This window comes from Barbus barbus (assembly GCF_936440315.1).
Source record: "Barbus barbus genome assembly, chromosome: 17".
NCBI lineage: Eukaryota > Metazoa > Chordata > Actinopteri > Cypriniformes > Cyprinidae > Barbus > Barbus barbus.
Window position 1 is genome coordinate 19,957,437 of NC_136745.1, and position 25,091 is coordinate 19,982,527.

The 25,091-nt window shown below is 37.8% G+C and overlaps 1 protein-coding gene across 2 annotated transcripts in view; it reads right to left on the reverse strand.

Moving 5' to 3' along the window:
- LOC306883740 (protein diaphanous homolog 2-like) overlaps positions 1–25,091 on the reverse strand; it is a 440,640-nt gene that overhangs the window by 395,742 nt on the left and 19,807 nt on the right. The window contains exons 3-6 of one of the 2 annotated variants that reach the window (XM_079439172.1): positions 24,717–24,749; positions 23,083–23,259; positions 17,393–17,497; positions 12,222–12,242 (exon numbers count right to left, since the gene is read on the reverse strand). In XM_079439172.1, coding sequence (XP_079295298.1) covers positions 12,222–12,242; positions 17,393–17,497; positions 23,083–23,259; positions 24,717–24,749 — 336 coding nt within the window. Of the gene's footprint in view, positions 1–12,221; positions 12,243–17,374; positions 17,498–23,082; positions 23,260–24,716; positions 24,750–25,091 lie in introns of both variants that reach the window. The other variant, XM_079439173.1, reaches the window with a different exon arrangement.

Below are 25,091 nucleotides of genomic sequence, written 5' to 3' on the forward strand. Positions count from 1 at the left end.
GAGCCATCCAAAGAAAGAAGCGATAGCATATGGCAAAGTTAAAAAATTAATGTGCAGTGTTAGAGAGAGCACCTGAACCACAGAAAGGTGGAGGGGCAGCATATGTGGATGAGAGAGAGAAAGAAAGAAACACATCTACCATTCTGTCATTGACTGACGCAGAAAACTTCACAAAATACAGGGTAAGAGGCGAGATGACAAGAAAAGAGACTTCATGCAAGCAGTACAGTTAGACTTTGCATGAACATTGTTGTTTCAAGAAGAGCTAGTTGAATGGAATTAGCTTGACAATGTGTTGTCAGCAGCATGTTTTATGACATGATGAGACCAGAGGCGCCAGTATAAATTATTCAGATGTGATTGCATAAGCAGGATGTCGATGAGGGGCGAGGCAGCTTGAGCCACCAAACGTCCATCTCCAAGACCAGAAGCTAGAAGGCGGAAAACAGGAGTCTGTCAACATCCCATCGTCTCAGGAAATTTGAAAAAATACTTTTTCTTGAATGCAGATAAAAAAAAAAAATGTAAAAAAAAAAAGTATCGATCTAGCCAAGGTCCATATGAAAACTGTTGGTAGGTTTCAGTTACTTCCCCTCTTTAAAGATCAAACCTCTAACAAATGGCATTGTAGCCAGAAACTGTGCTGTGCAGGTCTGAGAGAAACCCATTAGGTCAATTCCATGGCAACCGTGTTTTTTTTATCCTTCTCTCACACACAAAAACTACTGTAGAACTTTATTTTAAAGATACTGACTGCCATCTAGTGGCCGTTGGGATTTTTTCCAAGGTATGCACTGCACCATCTTGGTCTCCTCCAGCTTGTAGTCTCTCTTGCAATGGACAGTTAATCATATGGATTTATACACGTGTATGACAAGACATAACTGAAAATGTGCAAACAGCGTGTCTGCTATAAATACACTGAACAAAGCAAAAATAAAAAAACAACCAGGAAAAGCTGAAATTTAGGGAACACAATCAAGAACAAATAAAACTAAAACGCAGCCATTTTGAAGGGTTTATTTCTCCAGAGCCCCCTTGAGAAAAAGTGCAAGGCAGACTAAACGGTTTGTGACCCATCCTTGATCAAACCACAAATCGTTAGGTTTGGCCATTTGGGGAAAGTGCTTAAAGTGTGTTTGATGAGCAGATAATGACGGCTCACTGCTGAGCGTCCAAGGATGACGACCATAAAATGTGCAGCCACGAGACAAGCCCCACACCTTATTAGTGCTGTGATTTGCCGACGGGGCCACAGGGAGTTTCAGAAGGAGACAACGGGATTTTAAGCAAGGGAAAACTGTATTGATGGAATCAACCAGGTACAATGACACTAGTTCAGCATCTCTTTGACTCCTACCCAATAAGCTAACGAGATAGCTTTTCATTAGTTCAAGGCTGGAATAAAGGCAGAGAAATAAAATGAAGAGGAAAGTCGTGAGCAGTCAAAACACATTGTTCTCCAAGCGCAGTTCCCGAGCGGTCTTCGTTTACCAGTAAATATGGCCATACTGTGTTCATGGCTTTATGGTTCAAAATAAATTATCTAGCCGACCATCCTAATTGTAAGAAAAGAGCTGTCCAGAAACCACGGAGCATGTGCCAGACCTAAGAGCCCCAAAGATAACGAGGCAACTTTGAGAAAGAAAAACAGACCACAAAGCTCCGACTTTCATTAAGCTAAAAAAGAAAAGCAGGACTCGTACAGCTAAAGTGATAACACTGATGTCTTCGGTAAGGCCGTGGTAAAAATATGCTATGTGCTATAAATACATCACATCTAAGGCTTGAAAAGGGCAAGAACGTGAGAAAACGGTGTTGAAAGGTGGTCAAGGAGAGTGACGGAACAAGCCATTACCAGATCTTCTGACCTCAAAACGACACAGGAACATGAGAGCAGGACAAAGGAAACTAATAACATCTAGGTGGGAGGAGGGTGATGTGATTGACTGCTGGATCAAAAAAGAGAGACAATCGAGGCAGGACAAGGGAATATCTTGCACTAGACTCGCAAAGAGGAACACCAAATGGGATCCTCTCATTCAGAAGTGGCATATAATCAAGAACACACGCACGCGCACACACACACAAACAGGGCCCATCTCTTTTCCTTTTAATATGAGAACACCATGTCCACTCCTGGCTCCCTTTCATCTTCTCTTCGTCATAATGAGATCCCGCTCCCCTCTTTTGAAGGCAGGAACGCTGATTGTTTGTTTCCCATTGAAAGGAAGGCCACATGGCATAATGCAACAGTCAGTCAGCAGTCAATGAGACCTTTTCTGTCACAGGTGGGAGCTGGTATTGACAGTCTATCAGGTCACGATTCTTTACACACTTTCTAGACCGTGTGTCCAATATGACAAGACATTAGTCCTTCTGGTGCATATGCATTCCCTGCCATGACTTACAAAAGACTTTTGAGAGCCAGAGTGCGATACAACGTTGTACGAAGAGAGAAAGCATGTCAAACTGTCTCACTGATGTTGGAAGTGCATTTATTAGGTGTCAGCTATCATGAAAAATAGCTTAAAAGCAAAACAAAACAGTAGGGCGGCTTTTTATTAAGGTTTGATAAAATAAATGCTACCTTTAAGTCCTGCAGTTTCCCATATGAAATCAACAAACCTAGACAGGGTCGTGAAATACAAACAACTCCAGTCCCAGAAAGGACTGGAAATAGTATTAAAGGTAAATCAAATCGCATTGTACTTGACTTTTCTATATTAGCACTTGACTGAATGGCATTAAAATTGTATGCGAGGTTGTGGTTGCACCAAGCAACAACTGAAGAATCAGTCAAGACCCCACAGGAGATGAGGTTAGGTGTTGCGATGAATATTGTGCTAGTGTCAAACCGATTTCAACCCAGAGAAACATCAATATGCCTGAGCTTGGAGACGCAAACAAAACTGAAATGCATGGGTCTCAGAGTTGATCCCTGAGATACAGCAACAGGACCAACTCAAGTCTCCTAGATGCAGAGTCTGAGCAGCTTCTGTGATGAACCTGAGTCGAAAGGGACAGAAATAAAAGACCCTCATACAGCGTGAGAAGGACTAATATTATAACATGGCTCAACCTTATAGGTCAATTACTAACATATCTGCTGCTATTCCATTAACTTGCATAAAGGAATTTTAAAGTTAAGCTCTATCGACAGCATCTATTGTCAATTATTGCAGAAAATAATTTTGACTCCTACCCCAGTTCTTACTGCAAATTAATTTCTATCAGCACATTATTAGTGGTGTTTGCTAAAGTAAGAAAAAACATTATACTGCTAAGTATTAAACTTCATAACTCGTCCCCCAACCACTTGTGCTGCCGGCATGAAAGATACCTTAAAATCACATAGCTGGTTGGGGAGAGGTGTGCAATTACTTTTCTAAGAAATCAGACTTACAATTTTCACCTAGAACATGATAAAAATGTTGGGGGAAAAAAACTCTAGCTACAGACCTGAACAGCATTGTGTCTTAGATTCTTGCCTGGCATGGGATTTATAATGCAACCACCCAACAATCAACCAGAACACCCTAGCAAACATTTACAACTATTCATAACACCTTACCAACCACATAGCAACACTCTGGCAAACACTGAAAACACCCCAGAATTATGCATTTTACACTGGCTATTCTCACTTTCTTAAGAAAATTAAATAAAAACAAAAAAAATATTCAGTAAAGCCTTTATGTAGAATGCATTATAAAAGTGGTTTTAATGCATTAATCGTGCCTTGTAATGCACCTTACAATGCATTGTACAATCTCATGAATAATAGTAACCGCAGTTAATACATTATAACACAATGAAACATAATACTTTGCATTTTAAATTCTGTTATAATTATTTACGACAAGATGCATTATAACCTTTAATAACCCTTTATAATGCATTATATACAAAGGCTTATAGTGTTACCAATATTTATTTAAATAGCCAACATTGTGTATTCAAACAGTTAGGAAGAAAAAACTTCAATAGCTGATAATAAGGTAAATAAAAACAGACAGAACCAATGATAACATAACTAAATCTATGAAAAAAATATTTAACTGTTTGAAATATACACTGCCAGTCAAAAGTTTAGACAGCAAGATTTTGTATGTTTTTTAAAGAATTCTCCAAGTCTGCATTTATTTGATCCAAAATACAGCAAACGTAGTAATATTGTGAAATATTTTTACTATTTAAAATAACTGTTTTCTATTTGAATACATGTTAAATTGTAATTTATTCCTGATTTCAAAGTGGAATTTTAGCATCATTTCCCTAGTCTTCAGTGTCACATGATCCTTCAGAAATCATTCTAATATGCTGATTTTCTGTTCAAGAAACTTTTTTATTATTATTAAATGACTAATAAAAATTACTAAAGCATGTAAAATTTGTAAAAGTTGAACTAAAATTATATAAACTGAAAAAATTATAAAGGTTACTATACTATATTAGCACATAAAATGAAGAGTCTTCATTACTTCAAAATCACATAGCTAGTTGGGGAGAGGTATGCAATTACGGTCATGGGTTCGAGTCTCAGGTCCAGCAGGGATTGTAGGTGGGAGAGTGAATAACCAACACTCTCTCCACCCTCAATACCACAACTGAGGTGAGACCCTTGAGCAAGGCACCGAACCCCCAACTGCTCCTCTCGCGCTGCAGCATTGGCTGCCCACTGCTCCGGGTGTATGTTCACTACTGTCTGTACACTTGGATGGGTTAAATGCAGAGCACAAATTCCGAGTATGGGTTACCACACACCACTTCCCTTTCCCTTTTTTTTATCTTGCTGGATCTGTCTGCTGCTTTTGCTACGGTCAACCACCAGATCCTCTTGTCAACCCTATTGAGAAAGGGTATCTCACTCCAGTGATTTGAGTCTTACCTCTCTGACAGGTCCTTCAAAGTATCTTGGAGAGGTGAGGTATCCAAGTCGCAACATCTAGCTACTGGGGTGCCTCAGGGCTCAGTTCTTGGACCACTTCTCTTTTCTGTCTACATGGCATCAATGCTGATAACACTCAACTCTACCTCTCATTCCATCCTGATGATCCGACGATAGCTGCTCGCATCTCAGCATGTCTTTCAACTCAACCTAAGACATAACTGCTTGTAGTTTCAGCAAACCCATCACTTCATCACAATTTCACCTTCCAGTTAGGCTCATCAACCATAACTCCTTCAAAAACAGCCAGAAATCTTGGAGTTGTGATTGATGATAAGCTGACTTTCTCAGACCACATTGCTAAAACTGCCTGGTCCTGCAGATTTGCATTATACAATACTAAGAAGATCAGGCCCTTTCTCTCGGAACATGCAACACAACTCCTTGTTCAGGCTCTTGTTCTGTCCAGACTTGACTATTGCAATGCTCTCTTGGCAGGTCTTCCAGCCAATTCCATCAAACCTCTACAATTAATCCAAAATGCTGCTGCAAGATTAATCTTTAATGAGCTGAAAAGAATGCACGTCACGCCTCTGTTCATCAATTCGCACTTGCTACCAATAGCTCCTGGCATAAAATTCAAGGCATTAATGTTTGCCTACAGAACCACCACTGTCTCTGCACCCCTTTACCTAAATCCATTACTTCAGACTTATGTGCCCTCTAGAAGCTTGCGTTCTGCAAGTGAACGATGCATTATTGTGCCATCCCCAAAGAGGCACAAAATCACATTCGCAGACTTTTTCATTAACTGTTCCCATCTGGTGGAATGACCTGCCCAACTCAATCCGAGCAGCTGAATCCTTACCCATCTTCAAGAAACGGCTAAAAACTCATCTCTTCCATCTTTATTTGACCCTCTAACTCTAGCACTCTCTATTATTTTATCTGTCTTTTTATTTAAAAAAAAAAAAAAAAAAAAAACACATTTGACCTATCAATTGCATATTTATTCTCTAACTGCTAGCTTTTCTTGTAAAGCTAACACTAGGTTTCTTTTTTCTATATTCTATCTACTCTTTTTCGTTAAAAAAAAAACTGTGTACTGCGTTAGGCTAACCAAGACTTGTAATAGCACTTTCATGTTGTTGCTCTTTTGTTAGTTTTGATTGATTCTAATGTCCTCATTTGTAAGTCGCTTTGGATAAAAGTGTCTGCTTAATGACTAAATAATAATAATAAAATAACACCTCACAGAACTGTGACTAAATAAATTACTAAAACCTGCGTCATCAGTGTCCTTGTGCTAACTGAACATTTACTAACACTTTTTTTTTTTTTATAAAAACAAATAAAGTCAACTGAGACAAAACCATCCCATAAAACATATTCTTTCAGCACTGTATCTTCATCCTAATTAAAAATGTATCTATAAAAAATTATGAATAGGAATCAAGGGATTTATTTGGATTTATTTTTTTCCATAGGGCACATGTCCTTGGTGCTTTAAAAGACTTCTTATCAAATCAGTTCAGCCTCCAGTACACAATTTTCATTAATGGCCAAACTGAAACAAAGAAACACTTTCATACTGAGGCATAGTAGGTGGGGATAGGCTGTCCTTGATTTTATTCAAACTTAGCATAGTTAAAAAGGGCCCTCACCACAAACAGTGGCCAAAAGCAGAGCAAGTGAAAGAGGACACAGTACACTCTCATTGCAGTAAAGCCTTTAAACAGGTGCTTATAATGAGCCCGTACGGCCGTGGTATAGATGAGCCTTAGAACAGGAGTATACTGGTAATGAAGTATACCCATGAAACAAGTGGAGCCCACACAAAAATGTCAAGGTTAATCATTTGCCTAGGAATACAAATTCTGTGGATTATAAAGAAGTGAAGGGGAGACAAAAAAAAAAAAAAACCAGGAAGAAGAGGCGATGGGAGAGGGATAAAAGTCAAATCTTAAAGAGAGAACTGTACTGCATCCAACAATAGACTCGGAGAGCATGTATAGTAAAAACACAGAAAACAGAAAAAAACAATAGAAAAAACAATGTATTTCAACAAATTTAACATCAATATGCTGCATCTATTGTGTCGGTCATATTTTCTCAATAACAAGACCACAAATCGTAAACTCAGAGCTACATTTACGTTTACATTTATTCATTTAGCTAACGCTTTTATCCAAAGCGAATTACAATTGCTATATATGTCAGAGGTCGCACGCCTCTGGAGCAACTAGGGGTTAAGTGTCTTGCTCAGGGACACATTGGTGTCTCACTGTGGATTCAAACCCGGGTCTCTCACACCAAAGGCATGTGTCTTATCCACTGCGCCATCACCACCCCATCTCTTGCCTTAATAAAAGTTACAAATTTTCCCACTTGTAATGTAACTTGTAGTGACGTTCACGTGCGTTCAACTCATAAATACGAACCCTTCCAACAAGACTTGAACACAGCGGCAATTTAAATAAATATCATATCAGGATACTAACGGCCAACGTTGCCTTGTGCAAAATAAAAAAGAAATCACCTAAGAACACTTGTGATGGAAACCAATAGCTTAACGTCATTTTTCTTCGCCAAGGTTTTGCTCTTTTTCACATACGCTTTTCAAGGCTCTTTGGTTCCAAAGAGAGTATTTAAGTACAACACACTTTAACAAGATGGTAAGATCCGTGCCATTTCACCCGATAAAGGGCCAAGTCTTTGTCCCATGTGAAAAGAAGCTAAATCATTTCTAAAATACAAGCCTTGTCCATTATTCTCACGGTGACAATACCAGGGATTCTCGGAGAGCGGCTGAACTCTTAACAGCCCTAGCAGACTCCAGTCCCTGAGGTCTCAGTGGCTCCTCTCTCTCCCGCTGCCCACAACTCTGAAGGTGTCGCCATGTTTCTGTGGAAACAGGCAGTCTTTCCAAACTGCTGGGCAGACTGTGTGATTATTGATCTCCTCCTGAAGTCTGGAGAGGTTTTGCAGGTCAAGTCATGTGACCTTAACCCTCTGAGCCTGACAAACGCGAATACGCGTTTTGGGGCAGATTCTCCTGATAAGGCAGAAATGAGCTTGAATTACTCTGCCATTTTTTATCGTTCAGATAAGAGCAATACACCATTCGAATCTGTAAGGGGTCTACTTTTATTTGTATACACTCATAATAACAACTAAACTTTGTGCTTTTGAAGAGTAAAGAAAACAAACAGGGTGCGCTCTCGGTCTTCTCCGTCTCCGCGATCTGTTTTCAGAAATGCGTCACTAAAATGAAGTGTAACTCAGCGAATACTCAACACACAGACATGAGAGTTATCTCTATAGAAAGCCTGAAGTGTCTTCTTTCAAATGAAGTAAGTCATATCGAAAACAAATATTCTGTGATGAAGTAATCCGTATGAAACCAACACAATGTTCAGTCTGTCCCGTCTAACTCATTATTTTTAATGAGATCCCGCCCCCTCGCGTTCACATGTAAATAACCACGTGACCCGCGCGCCTGGAGACACGGAGACTGTTCAGCGCTGATATACTGTTCGTTTCTGGAAGACGACGCGCTGAGTAAAGGCTGGATTTCCCTCAAAAGAAGAGCAATATTTCATCCAGTAGAGAAGATCGATCTGATGAGTAAGTAATGTTTATGTTTTGCATTAGTTAACGTGTTATTGTGACATAAACTTGAACACATTACTAGTTGGGCTGTTCCCAAATTACAACACGATGAATGCTACACATCTAAGAATGTTTAGACCATGTTTATTATTAATAATCTGTTAACAAATATATTTTAATAGTGTGCTAAACGATAACAATTAGTTCTCAGATGTAAAATATCCTTTTTTTATATTTTTTATATTACGAAGTACATCCTTTTATAGTACAAAGCATGCTTGAGTCTATGGCTGCAGAATCATATCTTCTATAATATAAAATCATACATGATGTTCAGGATGGCTATATGACTACAAAATCATAGTTGGGTTTTCCCCAAACTATAATTCCTGACTAAAATGTTTGAAATCCAGTAAAACATTTTGAATATAATGGGCAATTCATTATATTTAAATTTCATGCTTTTTATAAAACAATAAAAGTAATATGAGAGTACATTGTAACATGATGAATGCTACGAGTCTAAGTATGTTTAGAACATGTTTATGATTAATAGCCTACTCTGTTCAAAAATAGATTTTAATAGCGTGCTAAACAATTTCTCAAAAATAAAATGTCTTTTTTTTTTTACGATAATACAAAGCATGAATGAGTCTATGACTACAAAACCTACATATATATATATATATATATATATATATATATATATATATATATATATATATATATATATATATATATATATATATATATATATATATATATATATATATATATATATATATATATATATATATATATGCTCCTGATATAAACATGCTCACAAATGTTTTCTTTTTTCTTGGTTGTTTGTATTTTATTGAATCAGACACCTGCACCACAGATGATGAATCCTGCTGACTTTCAGTCTCTTCAAACTGTTTTCCTCGCTGCACCAACATCAGAAGTTCAACAGTTTCTTCTTGAATCCATGGGAAGTAGCAGAAACACTTAAATAACACGTAAATATCAGGTATGATTTATTCGTTTCACTTGTTGAACAGAATCTGTTGCAGGAATGAGTCAAAGTCTGTTCACATCTCTGTGGTTAGATCAGTGTGCACAATAATGTGTCTTTGACCCTCATTATGTATGTTTTGATTATACTGTTGTAAATAAAATACAAATAATTTAAAAACCCCATTTTTTCAGTCTCCTCACACTCTGTCTTACCTGCCTCAGTCACAGTCACACTGATGGGCCATTAGCAGCTTTAGGGGAGGGCCCTTTGTCTCTCAGGTGAAAATAACTTAATATTCAAGGCCATTACCACTCCCTCGCATATTGGCTTTCAATCACAAAACATGTCTTTAAAAATTTAAATCAATATATTGTTTTCTGTGAATGAGTAAGCAGAATGATTTTCACATAATTGTGAAGTAAAAATTCTAGCCTACAAGATTCGGTTCTCAAAAGTCTTGTAAACAATTGTTCTGTATACGTTTTATGGTCTTATTTCAGTGACTTCAAAATTTTAGTTTTTCACTAACCACGCATAAACGTTGTTTTCTCAAAAACACAATCATGTACATAAATGCTGCTAACATATTATTGTAGCCCAGTTTGTGCTGTTTACAGTGTTATTAGACTTTAGCCATTTATATTTTTATAAGCAACTGAAAAAAGCACAAATGTCAGGGCATGTCGAAAGTTCTCCAGGCCCCCAAAACACCCTCAGGGTCCAGAGGGTTAACAGGTAAAGGTGGACCAGTCTTCAGGGCCAAACACTGTTTGAGTTTTGTGTGTTGGTTGTGCTTTATTTAATTATACGTCACGACTTTAAGCACAGGGATCTGCAGTCTTCCATTCCCTTGCAGAGGGGTTCATCAATTTCACGCCGATAAAACGTGGGCATTTTGACACACAATCTATCATCCTTAGCCTGACAATCAAAGCACCAACATCCCTGATCAATCGGACACCACAGAGTAGTGTCAGGAATGCCTACACCCCCTTGGGTCACCATCATCATCACCATCAACCTGCGCTAATACAAAACTGCTGAAGCGCATGTGACTCAGCAGCATACGGACACGCTGACCAGAGAATTTGAGCCCTGTGAGAGCATGCCGGAGAAATTTCATCCCTGAGGTAGCCGTGGCTCAGGCGGGTCGCTCTGCCTCCAAACCGCACTGACAGCGTGGAAATAGCAATCTGCCCAGCGAGAGGGCGTTATCTTGGCCCCACTGAACATGGTTTCCACAATAAAACCCAATAAAGGTGGGATATTGGGAAAGAGAGAAACAGAAACAAGGAGAATGAAAGTGCTGACAGCTTCCCTGCAAGCCCTCACACTCTCCCATCCGTAGGAAGTGCTCGCAAAAGTCAGATGGAATGGCAGTAAGTACAGGAACCTTTGAACTGTGAGAAACTTCTAAATGAGAGGACTTGTTTGTGGTGCACGCTGTCAGACAGTTCTTCGATAGAGAATACCAGAGTAACCTTCCTGCTCTATCCTGAGAAGTGATGCAACATTCAAAACATACTTCCATGCTCATCAGCATCAAGCATGTTTTATTGCTGACAGTTTATAGAAAAATCACTCGACACACAATTCTATGCCAAGCGGCATGAGAGCATTGATCGAACGGGCCATTTCGCTACACATAAATGAGTCTGTTGCGGTAGCTTATTGCTGTATTGTAAATAACAAAATTTACCTGTGCTACCTTATCTTCAAGCTTCCTCACGTACATCTACAGGCCTTTTCTCATAGCTCCGGCAACACAATAAAACAGCATTTTAAATGACAAGTGACACTTGCGGAGGCAATAACGGAGCCCCTCTAAATAAATAAAATAAAACAAATAACAAGCAGCCTCATATGGGCTATGGGACTGCACTACATGAGAAATAGTAGAAGCCAGTCTGCAATTACAGCATTACGGAGCTGTGAAATGAGGAAACATTGCCATCGCCCAGACAGTATATATTTATAAAGATTATTAACGCCATTTTGGAGAAAGTGAGGGGCGAGGGGCGAAAGTAAGTGACAATAACAACATGAGCAGCTATGAACATTTCAGAAACAACAGTGACATGCTGTAATGTGACTAGGACAAAGACATGGCTTTGCAAATGGGTTGTGCCGAACGTCCCACTGCAAAATGGAACGTATTTATAGGATGGAGGGTGGGGGGTGCACTCAATATCTTTTCTGCTGTTCAATCAACATGGAACGTGTGTGTGTGGGAAAATCTAATTAAGTGATACATTCTCAGAACGCTGTCTGGGGGGGGGGGAGAATGAACCCAATGAAACCCATTTAGATACAGAACATTAGAATAAACAGATTAGATCACAGATTATGATTATTTGCCTAAAAACTATTGCTCATCCCTGGTGTTACAATATTTAAATGCTAATATCTGTTAGGCAGTGATCCATTTCAAAGAAAAACTGCTTAAACTAACAAGTTTATTCTCAGAGAGCACAATTGAGAAATCACTCATTTCTAAATGTGCAATTTACATGCAGGGACTGCGAGGGGAAAAAAATAGAACTTTTTCAAATTGTAGCCTATTAACTATACTAATGCTGAAAATAAAACAGAAATTGAAAGCCATAGAAATTACTTTTCTAGATATTTTCAAACAACAAAAAAGAAGGAGAGAAAGATAGCAAAGACAGAGTTTGCACGATAACAAATCAAAAGCGAATAAATAATTTTGCTACTTACCGCAACTTTGCTCCCAGTTATCTGCATGCAGCGGTCAGCGGAGGGTAGTTAAAGTGCAAAAAGACACAAAAGCACAATCATTAGTAGGCCAGAATCTCTCCAGTACTATGCTGCTGAAGTATTAGAGCTTATACTTAAATGACTGGCACACTGGCCCTCTCTGCTACACTGCCTACTCAGCTGAGAATTACACACAACTTAACAGGGTGGAGAGAGAGGGTTCAGACGGACACTAAAGACAATGTCTGCCATTTTGATGACTGCTTGGAACATAAGGATCATGATGAATTAATCTCTGATCAAGTTTTTAAAAGCGGCTCTCTGGTCGCTCGTTAGTGTTACATAATGACTGCAGAGAAATAAAAAAAAGACGTCTGATGATTGATGCAAAAATGTCATGTTTTAAAGAATGTAAAATAATGCCCCATTTCAGAAATCTATTTTTTCCAAATCTAGCGGTTTCTATATTAAAGGCATTTTTGACAGGCAATACAAATATCCCTCAAGTGAAATTATGTAAGATTCTAGTAGGTTTTTTACTAAATTAACCCAAATGTGGTATTTTATTCATGAGCAGATGGTCTCCTAAAATGCCTCCATAGGCCAAAAATCAATCACATGTCACTGGTACTTTCTATCAAGTGTCAAATTATATATCATAGCTCAAAGTTCGACAAAGTCAGCATATTTCTTTTTGACCATGTCATATGACAATTTCTAGGCTGAATATCTAGATTTTTTTTTTTCTGAGAGCAGAGCTGATACCAGATTTATCTCTAACAAGCTTTCTCATTTCTTCAGTAATAAAAAACCGAAAGCAGTAGTTTCTAAACCTGATCTGTTCTTTTTGTTTTTAACCTAGCTGTCTTTTGTTTTTAACAAACTCTCATGACCACGTTTTTAAAATCAAGGTTTATGACTATAATACTGTCAATTTTAACAGCGTAAGGTCTTGCTCAATAGAGTGCTACTTTCGAGTCCAATTTTCCATATCCCAAGCAAATATGCTCAAACGAATCGTTAAGGGTTTGTGTCTTGACCCAAAACAAAAAGTCACCTGCTTTTGCTATCACCAGACGTGCTGGACGGCTGCCAGATATTGTTAGCACCGTACTGTGTTTGGCTGGGTTTGATGAATGTTGTATTTTTCCTGCAGTCTGATCAAAAGAACAGACATTATCTTGAAACCACATAAAGAACTGTCAGGGAGGAGCCTGAGGGGAAAAGCAGATGCTAACATCAATTTACACAAATTTTACAAAACAACACCTCATTGTCACTTTACTGTGGTATTAATGCTGTCAATTTCTTGAGGAGCACTCAGCGCGAAAAAAAAAAAAAAAAACGTAAAACCAAACGATGGTAATTGTAATGCAGAATTAGTCATGTAATATGCCAATTATGAAGCTCTATTATGAAGTAGCTCCTGTAAACAAACTTCTGAAGAAATGTCATCTTATCAAGAGACGGGTATTTATATCCTCATCCCAGCTCTTCTCATGACCATCAAATGCTCCATGATACAAATCTATTCATTTAGTTATTTATTTATTAGCTCCTGTATCCTAGACAGGATCAGTTCATCGCTCAAAAACTGTTATGAGAACTTGTGCTGTAATTAAGTTTCCATTCCACTTTCAAGTCTCTGTAATACCACAATATTGACAATGTTCAGGTGACGATCCTGGGTAAGACATCTTTTCCTTCCCCATCAAAGACCCTGCCTAGACACATTCTGTTTATTACATGAATCATCTAATTTAAGAGCAAAACAGTAGAGCAAAGTCAAAGCTTTTCATGACACTGACAGAGCGAGAGAGAGGTGACTGTTAGTTGTAGACATGCTTTGGCACTCGTGAGGACAATGACACACCTGTCAAAGACTGAAAAAGAGAGAAAGTATTTCATGAAATGTTAATGGTCAAGGACGTCCACAGAGAGTCAAGGCAACAATATGTGGCTTATAGTTCTTCTCCGCTTACATACTCCCTGGAAAATTATTTAGCAATAGATATTTAGCATTTTAAAAAATGAGATGGGTAAACTCTTACAAATATGATAAATACCTTCAAATAATAATAATAATAATAATAAACAACAGATATTTACATATTCCACAAAACAAAATGTTTACCCAAATTATTTAAAATATACACACCCTTGATTCTTAATATTGTGTGTCACCTTCACAAGCAAAGGCTGATTACATAGGATCACAGAAAAAGAAAGAAAAATCAGCTATTATTTGTGGAATATATGTAAATATTTGTTGTCAAACAGCTTAATGTGAGAAGTTCTAAATAAAATTAATGCTTTTTATATATATATATATATATATATATATATATATATATATATATATATATATATATATATAAAATCAGTTATTGCATGTTGAAGGATTCAAGTGGCTGCCTCTAAAAAAAAAATATATATATACGCAAAGGACTTAATGATAATGATAATAATAAACATGCATTTTATATATTACTTTTCTTTGGCAAATAGCTATTCAGAAATGTGAAGTGTGAAAAAAAAAAAAGGTGTGATCATATAATATAATGAAAGCATGCACAAATGTGTTGCAAGGAAAGAGGTGTTGGCTGTAAATAATAAAAGGAGCTGTGAACCATGGGAGCTGTAAGTTTCTGTCACACAAGCAATAATATCTGAGCTATCAAAGAGGACAGACATCGCTGGTGTGAAACTTCTCTATTCTTCCGTCCTTATTTTATTTCATCGCTCTGCCCTCCTGCCAGGCAGGAGCTGTGGGAGTCTGTTGCACACAGACAGGCAGGAAGGCAGGCTGCGACAGGAGTGGATCGGATGGGTTTGTTTTCCCACTAATATTTGCTCTGTAAAGCTGTGTGCTGAAACACAATCTACTGTAGGCAGATCGGCACACTCGGGAAGATAGCAGCAGATTAAGTGGGATGGATGAACTCAGCTCTCCCTTCTTTTATTTAGACGGGTTTGGGTTATTAATGCGGAGGTGTGCAGAGGCCGTCTCCGCGCTGTCTGCTCTTGGCCCTGCTCACCCCTGCTAAATTGCACCTGCAGTGGCTCAAGCGGAGACCACGGGCCTCCTCTACCGCCAGACCACCACTTAATTACTCCCACTCGCCAACCAAAGAGAGGACACTGACCCAGTGCAGTCAGAGACAGACAGCACAGGAGCCACTTTCTCTGGACGTGTGTCAGTGTGTGCGTGTAAGCATTAGTCCGTGCAACTCAAAAAAAAAAAAAAAAAAAAACCTTGGTAGCTACTCGACATACAAATAGAGTGCATTCGCACAATGATTCTGAGATTGCTCTTTGGAATGTGAACAGAATGTGAAGGTTTTAGTTACAGTAGTCAAGTGAAAAAAAAAAAAAAAAGATCCTGCCATTTCACGCTTCCGAGAGCTGTGAAATTTTAAAACATTATTAAAGTCAACATGGAATCAAAATTGACCTATTTATTTGTACATATTCCTGGACTTATTCTGCACAATTTAAATATACTAAATTCTGAAAAAAATTTATTTAAACAATACAGCAATTTAAACTAAAGTCCAATATTTTTCTGCACTTTCTGAATCATGTTTTAGCAACAGAATGGCAAATTATGGCCGATAAAAACATTGTAGAGCTGAGTACAGCGCAGTTAGAAAAAAAATATATATACTACCAAAATGTCCCATCTTTATTCCAAAATAAAAATAAAAAATACAGTTTTACAATATAATTGTATTTTGATGACTGTGGGAACCCTGAATAACATCTCAAATTTAATTCTTAACATCAATTTTTCAATCTCTCCCCTCCAACCAGTCTTTATGATGCAGAAATTTTTTAAATGGATAGAGGCAATCCTACCGTTTTTTCTTTTCTATTTCACTCAGACAAATGTCACACTGCAGAAGTAAATGGATACGTAATCCAGTTTCATGTCGATTTCAAATGTTCGTCATCAAAAAGATCCATAAACGCTCTTTGACTGATAAATTTAAAAAATCATAAAAAACAAGGGCACTTTTTAAATAATCAGAGAAGATTTTTCCTACCTATAATAGCATTGACAAAGTTAAATACATTAAATGCGACATATTTAACAATATTTTAAAAACAGTAATATAATTTGAAAAAGGCTAAATATTTGCATTACTCCCATAAAATCGGCAGTATGCAGATAGCTTGGTTAGTAGCTTAAGCTGAATGTTTAAAAGAGGAGGAGGAGATCTCTGAGTGCTAGTGTTGCACATTACAGGGAAAAGTGTGTTGTGCCTGTGGTAAACATCTCTTATCACATAAAAGCACATCTCTTCCCTAGAATGCAGAGCACACGTTCCAAACCTCCTCCTTGCTTGTCAGAGTGCTGTGTACAGCTTCCACAGTGACATGCTGCTGGTGAGTGCCTCTGGTGGTGCTGAGGGGGCTACAGGGGTGCAGAGAGACAGGAACCCCCTCTCCCCTTCCCGCTTTGAGACTACAATACTAATATGCAAATCTTATTTCACAATGCATGCCAGGCTTGGAGATCCGACAATGAGCCTGCTGCAGAATTCAATCATCTCTGATTATCATCATCATTAATAATGCTGGTTAATTATCATAGCTGGGAGGAAAGCTAATGAAAACGGAAGATGAAGGCCAGCCGGAGGAGCCAGTGGTGGAGTGGGTGAAGGGGATCGTGGTATTTATGTGGAGTCTAACCTCAGCAGGACCTACTTCATAAAGGGAATGAAGAGAATTCGCCCCAAAAGCCTTGGATTACCCCGAGAGGCGGTAGCGTTCTAGCCTTTATTCATCTACGGTGATGAAAGAGCCATGTTTCAGCTTACCGAGCAGAGACAGTGATGCGTACCAAATTCTAATGAAAACTTGATCCCCGGCAATATGAAGCTTTTGGAAAGTGCAATACAACAAAAGCAGCCTGATAAGCACCCAGGGTAAAAAAAAAAGGTGAGAGGAGAAAAAATACAAAATAAATAAATAAGAATAAATAATATAAAAAAAGAGCTAAAGGAGGCAGCAATCAAAGATTTGGGGCTTTAGCAAGAGAGGCAGAAAGCAGATCAGGTTAAGCTCATTATTCCATAGTGTCTCGTCATGTGGTTCATCCCCACTCTCTCCTCTGTCTGTTTCTCTCTTTCTAAGACTGGCTGCCCCACTGTTTGAGGCGCACTTACAGATTTGGCTGTTGCAGAAATGTACTGGACCACCATCTCCCGTTTAGTGCTCAGGTCCTTTCCTCGCAGGGGGGCCTTGCGCTCTTCGTTCAGGTTCATGTCCTCCTGCAGAAGCATACAAAAATATAATATATTATAATAAATACATTCTATTAAATACAACTATTTAATTTTAAATATTTGAATATAGTTTAACAGGGGTTTTTTTTCTTTTGTGGAAATAAACTCTGAAAATTGTTCTCAATGCACATTCTTGACCACAGTAAGGACACTGTCCTATAGAGCTAAGGTTAGATTGAGTAATGAATCCTTGATATATGTTTATCAATTCCATGACAAGTCAAGGAGATGTTGTATGCTCAAAGAGTCTTTCTCCTGAGGCTGCATTTCTATGGAGCCATGCTGCCCTCTGGTGAAGAGAAATGGGACTGTGTGTTTTAAACGAGACCTGTGAGTGTGTGGGTGTCGGCAAAGAAGAAAAAATGTAAATGACAGACAATGGAAATACTCAAGGAGGAAAGTGTGAGGGTTGGTGATTTCAAAGCTACTAGTACATCTTTTCATCAAGCTTATTTTTTTTTTAATTGAAGGTAAGACTTTCTAATAAAAAGCCACTTTTGAAAACTGTTACTCTGTGTTTGCTATATGTGGCTAACAGCACATTCACTGAATTGGTGATAAATTGAAGGACATATTTTCAAAGATGAACATTTCAATAGTTTTACATCAAGCCACTGTGTCTCTCCTCTCCCCTCACGTAAAACAAGGCCTTTAATGAATCAGTGAGCCCTGTTGATGTGGCATCTTAATTGGCTCCTTAATCCAGTTCCCGCTCTCCAGTATGATTTACCCATCATAATTAATTATGTCCTCAAAGCTTGGAATTATTAAATCAAAGGCCAGAGCTGGCATAATTGATTCCTTTTATGGAAGCAGCCGGATCCACTGATGCAAAGGTATAAATAAGTGCCTTTTTTCCTCTTCAGCTGCAATTTGAGACTGGTTGCTTCATACTCCAACTTGAAACTCTATTAATCTCAGTGCTGAGGAAACTTTCATCAAGTCATCCAGAGGAACAATAAAACTACCAATACAGACCATTAAAAATAAGAGAATACGGTGTGTACGGGGTGCGAGTCTGATCTCCCAAGGGCACAGAGGAGAAGTGCCAGGAAAATGGGAATCAGTAGATCCATCTCTCACTTTAAATTGTTGTGGAGAGTGGCCAAGTTTCCCAGAGGGAAAAAAAGGCATAATTTTTCATGTTTGATCCTTGTCAATTGGGTTATTTTGCAGTGGGCTTCTGAAGAACTCTCCAAAACAGAAGCAATCCGCTTAGGCTTGTAAGGACAGCCGAAAGAACAATTATTAGTCAAAGTGCCATAAATCAAAATAAGTCAAATGTACTTTTGAGAGTCCAGAGGCGTATACAAGCCAAAAGTTAAAGTAGAAGCTATTTCTCCGTCAATCTGGAAGAAAGGGAGCAGGATTGACAATTACACCGCCACTGATATTTCAGTGCATCTAGCGCATATACTTAATAGCTAAAGTACATGCAACAGAACATAGGATGTGCCCCAAAACAGCTAGAAGAATGGAGAAATGGCATCTGAGTGACCAAATGATCACTAAGTACAGTTTGGAGAGGGAGGACGAAGATCAGTTGGGGGGGGTGCAACTGCAGGGGTAATGGTCTGACCTCATTAATCCCAGAGCCCTTCTCCAGACCACGTGAATCTCTGTCTATCTGAATGTTAATGGTGCTAGAGGAATAGCTTTGGTTGACTAAAAGATGATGCAAACCGGAGGAGCTGGCATGTCACATTCTGCCAGTGCTGTTTCTCAGCACGAGAAGCGCGTTAAGAGCCCTCACCCGTGTTTTAACACGCCGTCACCCAGCTCATGAAAGGATTTACCGCTGTGCATTTTTATCAGGCTTCGAGTCCAGCTGCGCACATGCACACACAATGGCAAGGACAGCGACACTGGCTTTCTCTCTCCTCGTGCATGCATTAAGGCGAGAATATCATATGCTTAGTGCCATGGCCACTAACCCCCTTCATCAAAGAGCTGGGGCTTTCATTTGTCGAAGAGCTCCAGTGTTTACCAGAGCCCTTTGATGACTGACCACATTAGTGCACCCTTATTTTTCTTGCACTGAGCCATGCTCTGCACTGCAATCTCAGAGATCTGCCCACTAGCATTAAAATATGTTGGGGGGGGGGGGGCTTATTTATTTGCATTTGGTCAATTCTTCAAGTTTGTATATTGAAGAACGACCTCAAATTTAGCCTTAAAACTGATGTGAATCAATACATTTGTGCGCAACGAGCATGCAGGAGGGAAACATTAGTATAAATGATCTCCCACAGCTTCATATATTAGGCTGAATGTGGTTTTGTTTTGTGGCTCATGAATCTTTTCTATATGGAGGCCAACTGACTAGCTGATTCATAATCTCAATGTCAATGGCAGCTGGAAGACCAAAGCGTTTTTGCTTCAATTGCTTCGTTATGATTATTGTGCTTTCAATACAAAAAAAGCCAATTCCACTCCATGCAACATGTTTCAGGCCTGTAAACCTGCCTGGCTTATCAAGCAGCAAATTGAAGCCCAGGTTTAATGTTCCGCTATCTTGAGAACAAAAACAGCAATTGAGAGGTTATGTGAGTGACAGGCAGTTACTAATGCAACAAGAAAATATGGAGGTCCAAGAGTCTCTGGCGGGTGGAAGATTGGTGCAAACCTTTGAATCAAATGAATAAATCAAACTGATTATAGCCCACCATGTCGGAGAATGCAAGGCAATTACGGAAAATGTGCTGTATGACTCAGTTCTACATATGACCAGGCCATCTGGTCACAAGCACAGAACATTTGAAAACAGTGGAAAATAGGCACAGGTCTAACAGCTTTAAATCAAGATACAATATCCGCCTCAATGCTATAACATTAATGAAAAATAAGCATGAAGGCAAAATTAGACACCAGGGGATGCTGCTCAGCTATATGTTCTTTACCGTCACATTAAAATAATTTAATAAATAATAATTGTAGTTGCTCTGCAAGCCCAAGAAACGGATTCCCTCAAGACCACAATTCAGTAAGGCAAAAGATATAAATACCATGTTTGATATCAACGATATCTGGTCCCAAGAAACACAAGAACCAACAATGTTTGATGTCCAACCTGACGCAATGTGTCGAAATGCCCAATATTTTATATGATAGCTACAGCAAGTTTTTTTGTTTTTGTTTTTTTAAATGATGACTTCAATTTTATCACCTGCTTAAAAAAAAAACTGAAGGTCAAATGGACAACAACTCAATTTCTTATTTTCTCATTTACAAAATGAATGAATGAATGAATGAATGAATACGCTAGCAGCATTCAAACGTATTTACATTGTTAAAATTAATATTTTTATTCAGCAAGCATGCATCAAATTGATCAAAAGTGACAAAAACGTAAAATTGTATTTCAAATGAACGCTGTTCTTTTAATCTTCCTATTAATCATGTGACACTGAAGACTGGCATAATGGCCGCAGACTGGCTTTGCCATTGCATTTTAAAATACATTTTAATAAAAATAAAAAAACTGTTGTTTTAAATTATAATATTATTTCAGAATATTACTGTTTCATTGTATTTTTAGTTAAATGCAGCACAGTTGAGCATTTTTTCAAAAACAAAAATATATTTTTTTAATTTTACTGACCCCAAACTTTGGAAGGTAATGATTTATATGTATGTTATTTTTTTTAAGGGTTCACTTTTAGTAAATCTCTATAAAAAAATTACAAATGTGACTGACCTGCAAACAATATTATATCAAGTACATGTAATTTATTCAGATTATAAAGCAAAAATAAATATCAATAGAATACCTTAGCAAGCATCACACAGAACAAAACTATCGAGCTATTGTTCACCACACAGATGGTAAGCGGTCCACATAAATGCTAACTCTTTTGAAAAATGTGTCAAAGAATTTGGCTTGTGGGGAGCCCAGTAATCTTTCGCCTTTCGGTCAATTATCAATGTGTATGGTATCAACCTAATGAGGTGTACAATTCACTGTGGAGCCTGGAAGGCAGTTTAGAGTACATAAAATGGGCACTGAAGATCAGTTCTGCTCAGGTGCAGCGAAATTGGCAGAGTTTCTGATCTACAGACAATAAATCCACAGAAAGAGTCAAATAATTAAAAAAAAAGCATCACAGACAGACTCTGCTGTGACAGATGCAGGTTGGGGAGAGCTCTGACACAAAAAAATATAAAATAATACAAAGCAAACTTTTCTTGTCTGGGAAATAATCCTTCCATTGTTCTGGAGCCAGATTTTGTTAGTTGACTTGTCTAGGCCAAAACAAGCATGACTTCAATTGAGGCCAGTGTATGCAGCAGCCCTGTCGGTTTTGGTGTCTTGGGGATTGAAGAGAGTATGTGTGTCTATGTACAGATAAACAGAGCGGGAACTTCACAGGTAGGGTGAAGACTGCATTCAGCCCTCACCGCAAGTAAAATAAAACTGTTTAGACAATAATGCGCTGCCTCTCCCTATCCGTAACAGTAGCTTGTTCTATCCTATGTGGTGGATGCTCTATTGACAGCTGTCAACATATCACACTTAATGACAGAATTAGTGAGAAGAGTCATGTATATAAAAGCTTGGTAGCTAATGTATATTCTCTCCCAGAGGGCAAAACGAACAAGTGTCAAGTCTAGCCAATGCTCAGTTAATGCAACCTGTCGGCAGAGAGCGCAAAGCTCTCAAGTCCCATTTTCCACTCGTGATTGACAGCAGAGGAGAGACGAGGAAAGATAAGGCGTCTTTGATGATCTATGCATTGTAAACGTGACTTCACTACTACAGAAATATGAGGAAACAAATGGCTATGATGAGTCACTGGGCTACAGAGCTTTGATTTCAATTCCAGGTAGGATACAGGCCATTATACAAATGACTAAAACGAAAAATAACCTACTACAAAAGTACTCCCTTGGTATAAGGTTCAAAATGAACTTATGAAAATAGTAGAATTTAAAAGAATTAGCTTAAGTGCAAACTGAATGTAACGTTTCCTGACAGGTAACTGCATGTTAAATAAAAAACTGAATCGCAATTAACTGAAAATGTAGCATAGTTAAACTTATATTTAATTGAATTAACTGAACTTTAAAGTGCTTTTTGAACCATTTAAGTAGGACTTAAATGTATCTTTATGTGTAATTTCATACTTATGTCTATTGGTCTTTGAAATATGGTTAAGTTTTCATTTTAATGAAAAGTTTAGAAATTTAGTATATTTAAAATATATTAACTTTAATTGTAATATCAAATAACACACAAGAGTTCAAATTAAAATCAAGTACTTCATGTGCTATAGCATGTTAATCAGCACATCAAAATAAGTGTAATTAATTACATGATTTAAAATAAAACGTTATATATGGCTTGTTTTTTGTAATAAGCACTCTCCTTTTCCACAAGGGCTTTGCAAACTAAATGCTTGAGCAAAATCCTTGTTAAACTCATTTTATGTTTCTGGACAAGTGTGCGAAAGGTGAGAGTGTGCCTAATTGACACCCTTAACATGAGCTCCATGCTTTGATATGCATCAGTGAAAAAGGGCGTCTGAGGTCATACATGCCTGGAGCACAGGGCAGATTGAAAACAAACTCACCATCATTTTCTCAAACAAGTCCACAATCTCTTTCTCTGACAGGTTCATTGAGCGATCGTCGAAGAGTGGCTGGGGCACAGGCAGCTCGGTCTGGATGGAGATGGGGTCTGTGGGGTGTTGGATAAGAGGCTTCTCCTTCTTCGTGCCTTGCTTTCGAAAACTGGTGATTCTGTCACGCTGGAAAGACAGTTGAGTTAAAATGAAGTAAATAACTGGTGCGTATGTCAGAACATATAAACAGCACATATGTCTGACAGTGGAAATGCTAATGCTTTGCAAGGCCCTCTGAAGAAGCCGTTTAACTTTTACGGCCCTGTGAAATACCTTTGTTGATGTATTTCTTACTAAGACAGTAAAAGTTTAGAAGTGGCATGTAGGCGTATAAAGGTATAAAGGGTTTGTCCATTTTTCAAGGGAAAGCACATTTGAAAGCATTTGATTAGACAAAAATCTCTGAAGTTCAACATTAGCCATCAATGTTTTTGTAAAAGACAAAAAGGATGCATTAAATTGATCAAAAATCATTAACATTTCTATTTCAAATAAATGCTGTTCCTTTAAATTTACATTCATCAAAGACTCCTGAAAAAAATTAGCATAGTTTTCACTAAAATATTAATCAGCACAACTGTTCTCAACACTGATAATAAGATGAAATGTATCTTGAGCAAAAAATCATCATATTTGAATGATTTCTGAAGGAACATGTCACAATGAAGATTACAGGAATAAATTACATTTTGAAATCTATTCAAATAGGAAACAGATATTTTAAATTAAAATGATATTTCAAAATATTACTGTTTTTAATATTTTTGATCAAATAATTGCAAATAAGTGGCCTCACAGCTAATATATTTGGACTAATAGCCATAAAATGCTCCTTACGATTTCATTGAGGTCTTTTTAAGTTAGTGCAAAACAGTTTGGTTGCTTATTATAATGTTTAAAGGTTCATAGCCTGACATTTGACTCACCTGCTCCCTTGTTACTTTACCTTTCCAAGCTGTACTTTTAAAAGCAAGGGGTGATATTACCTGTGTCATCTTTCTGTTTGTTCATGTTCACTTTACAGTCATAATGAATACAGAGACAATATCACAGACAACATTCTGGACTACATTAGATGTCAAAATGTGACTATGATATGTTTAAGGCATTCCAGTAATGGGTTACTGGCTCAGAGAGAGTGAAAACAGACCATGCACTAGTAGTTATTGTTAGTCTGTCATTTAAAACAGAGGGACATGCATATATGGATGAATTCAAAACAAATGAATGAAAAGAATCAAAATACACTCTGTTGTAAACTGAAAGTGTTCAAAGAGAGACCAAAGTCAAAATGAAGATAAGGTCTGACAACTTATAATGAACGATTGCATCAAGTTGCCATGTGTCTGCTTGAACTCCAGCTTGCTGACTTGGAGTGAACTTTAGACTGATTGATGACGACAGACCTGATGACAGGGTGATATAAAAAAAAAAAGTTTTGGTTTGCTTTTTTATCTTTGATCTCTCTTTGTTGATCACTTCACTTTAACAACACTCTGGTAGTCGTGGCGAATATGAGAAGAAAAAAAAAAAACATAAGAGAAAAATACAGACACACAAATTAAAAGAAACAGACACCTTACCATGTCATCAGCCAATGTTTTTATGTGTATGTTCTGTTGAAGGGAAGGGACAACATAGAAATGAGGGCCAACAGAAACACTGGTGTGCCTTTGTGCATGGGAGAACCCATAACCACATGCAATAAATAACAGATGGAAAAAAAAAAAGGCTTATCAGATCATAAGAAAACAACCAACTGCAGCAGAGAAAGGGAACCCACTGCTGGTGCAACTCTGAATGTGTCTATGTCTCTGTTACATATAAAGTCTGTTCATTTACAGCATAAATAAATCTTTGTTTATATGACAGCAGAACTAATGAAGATTACATTTACATTTATGCATTTAGCAGACGCTTTGGAAAAGTGACTTATTGCATTCAAGTTACAGTTTTTA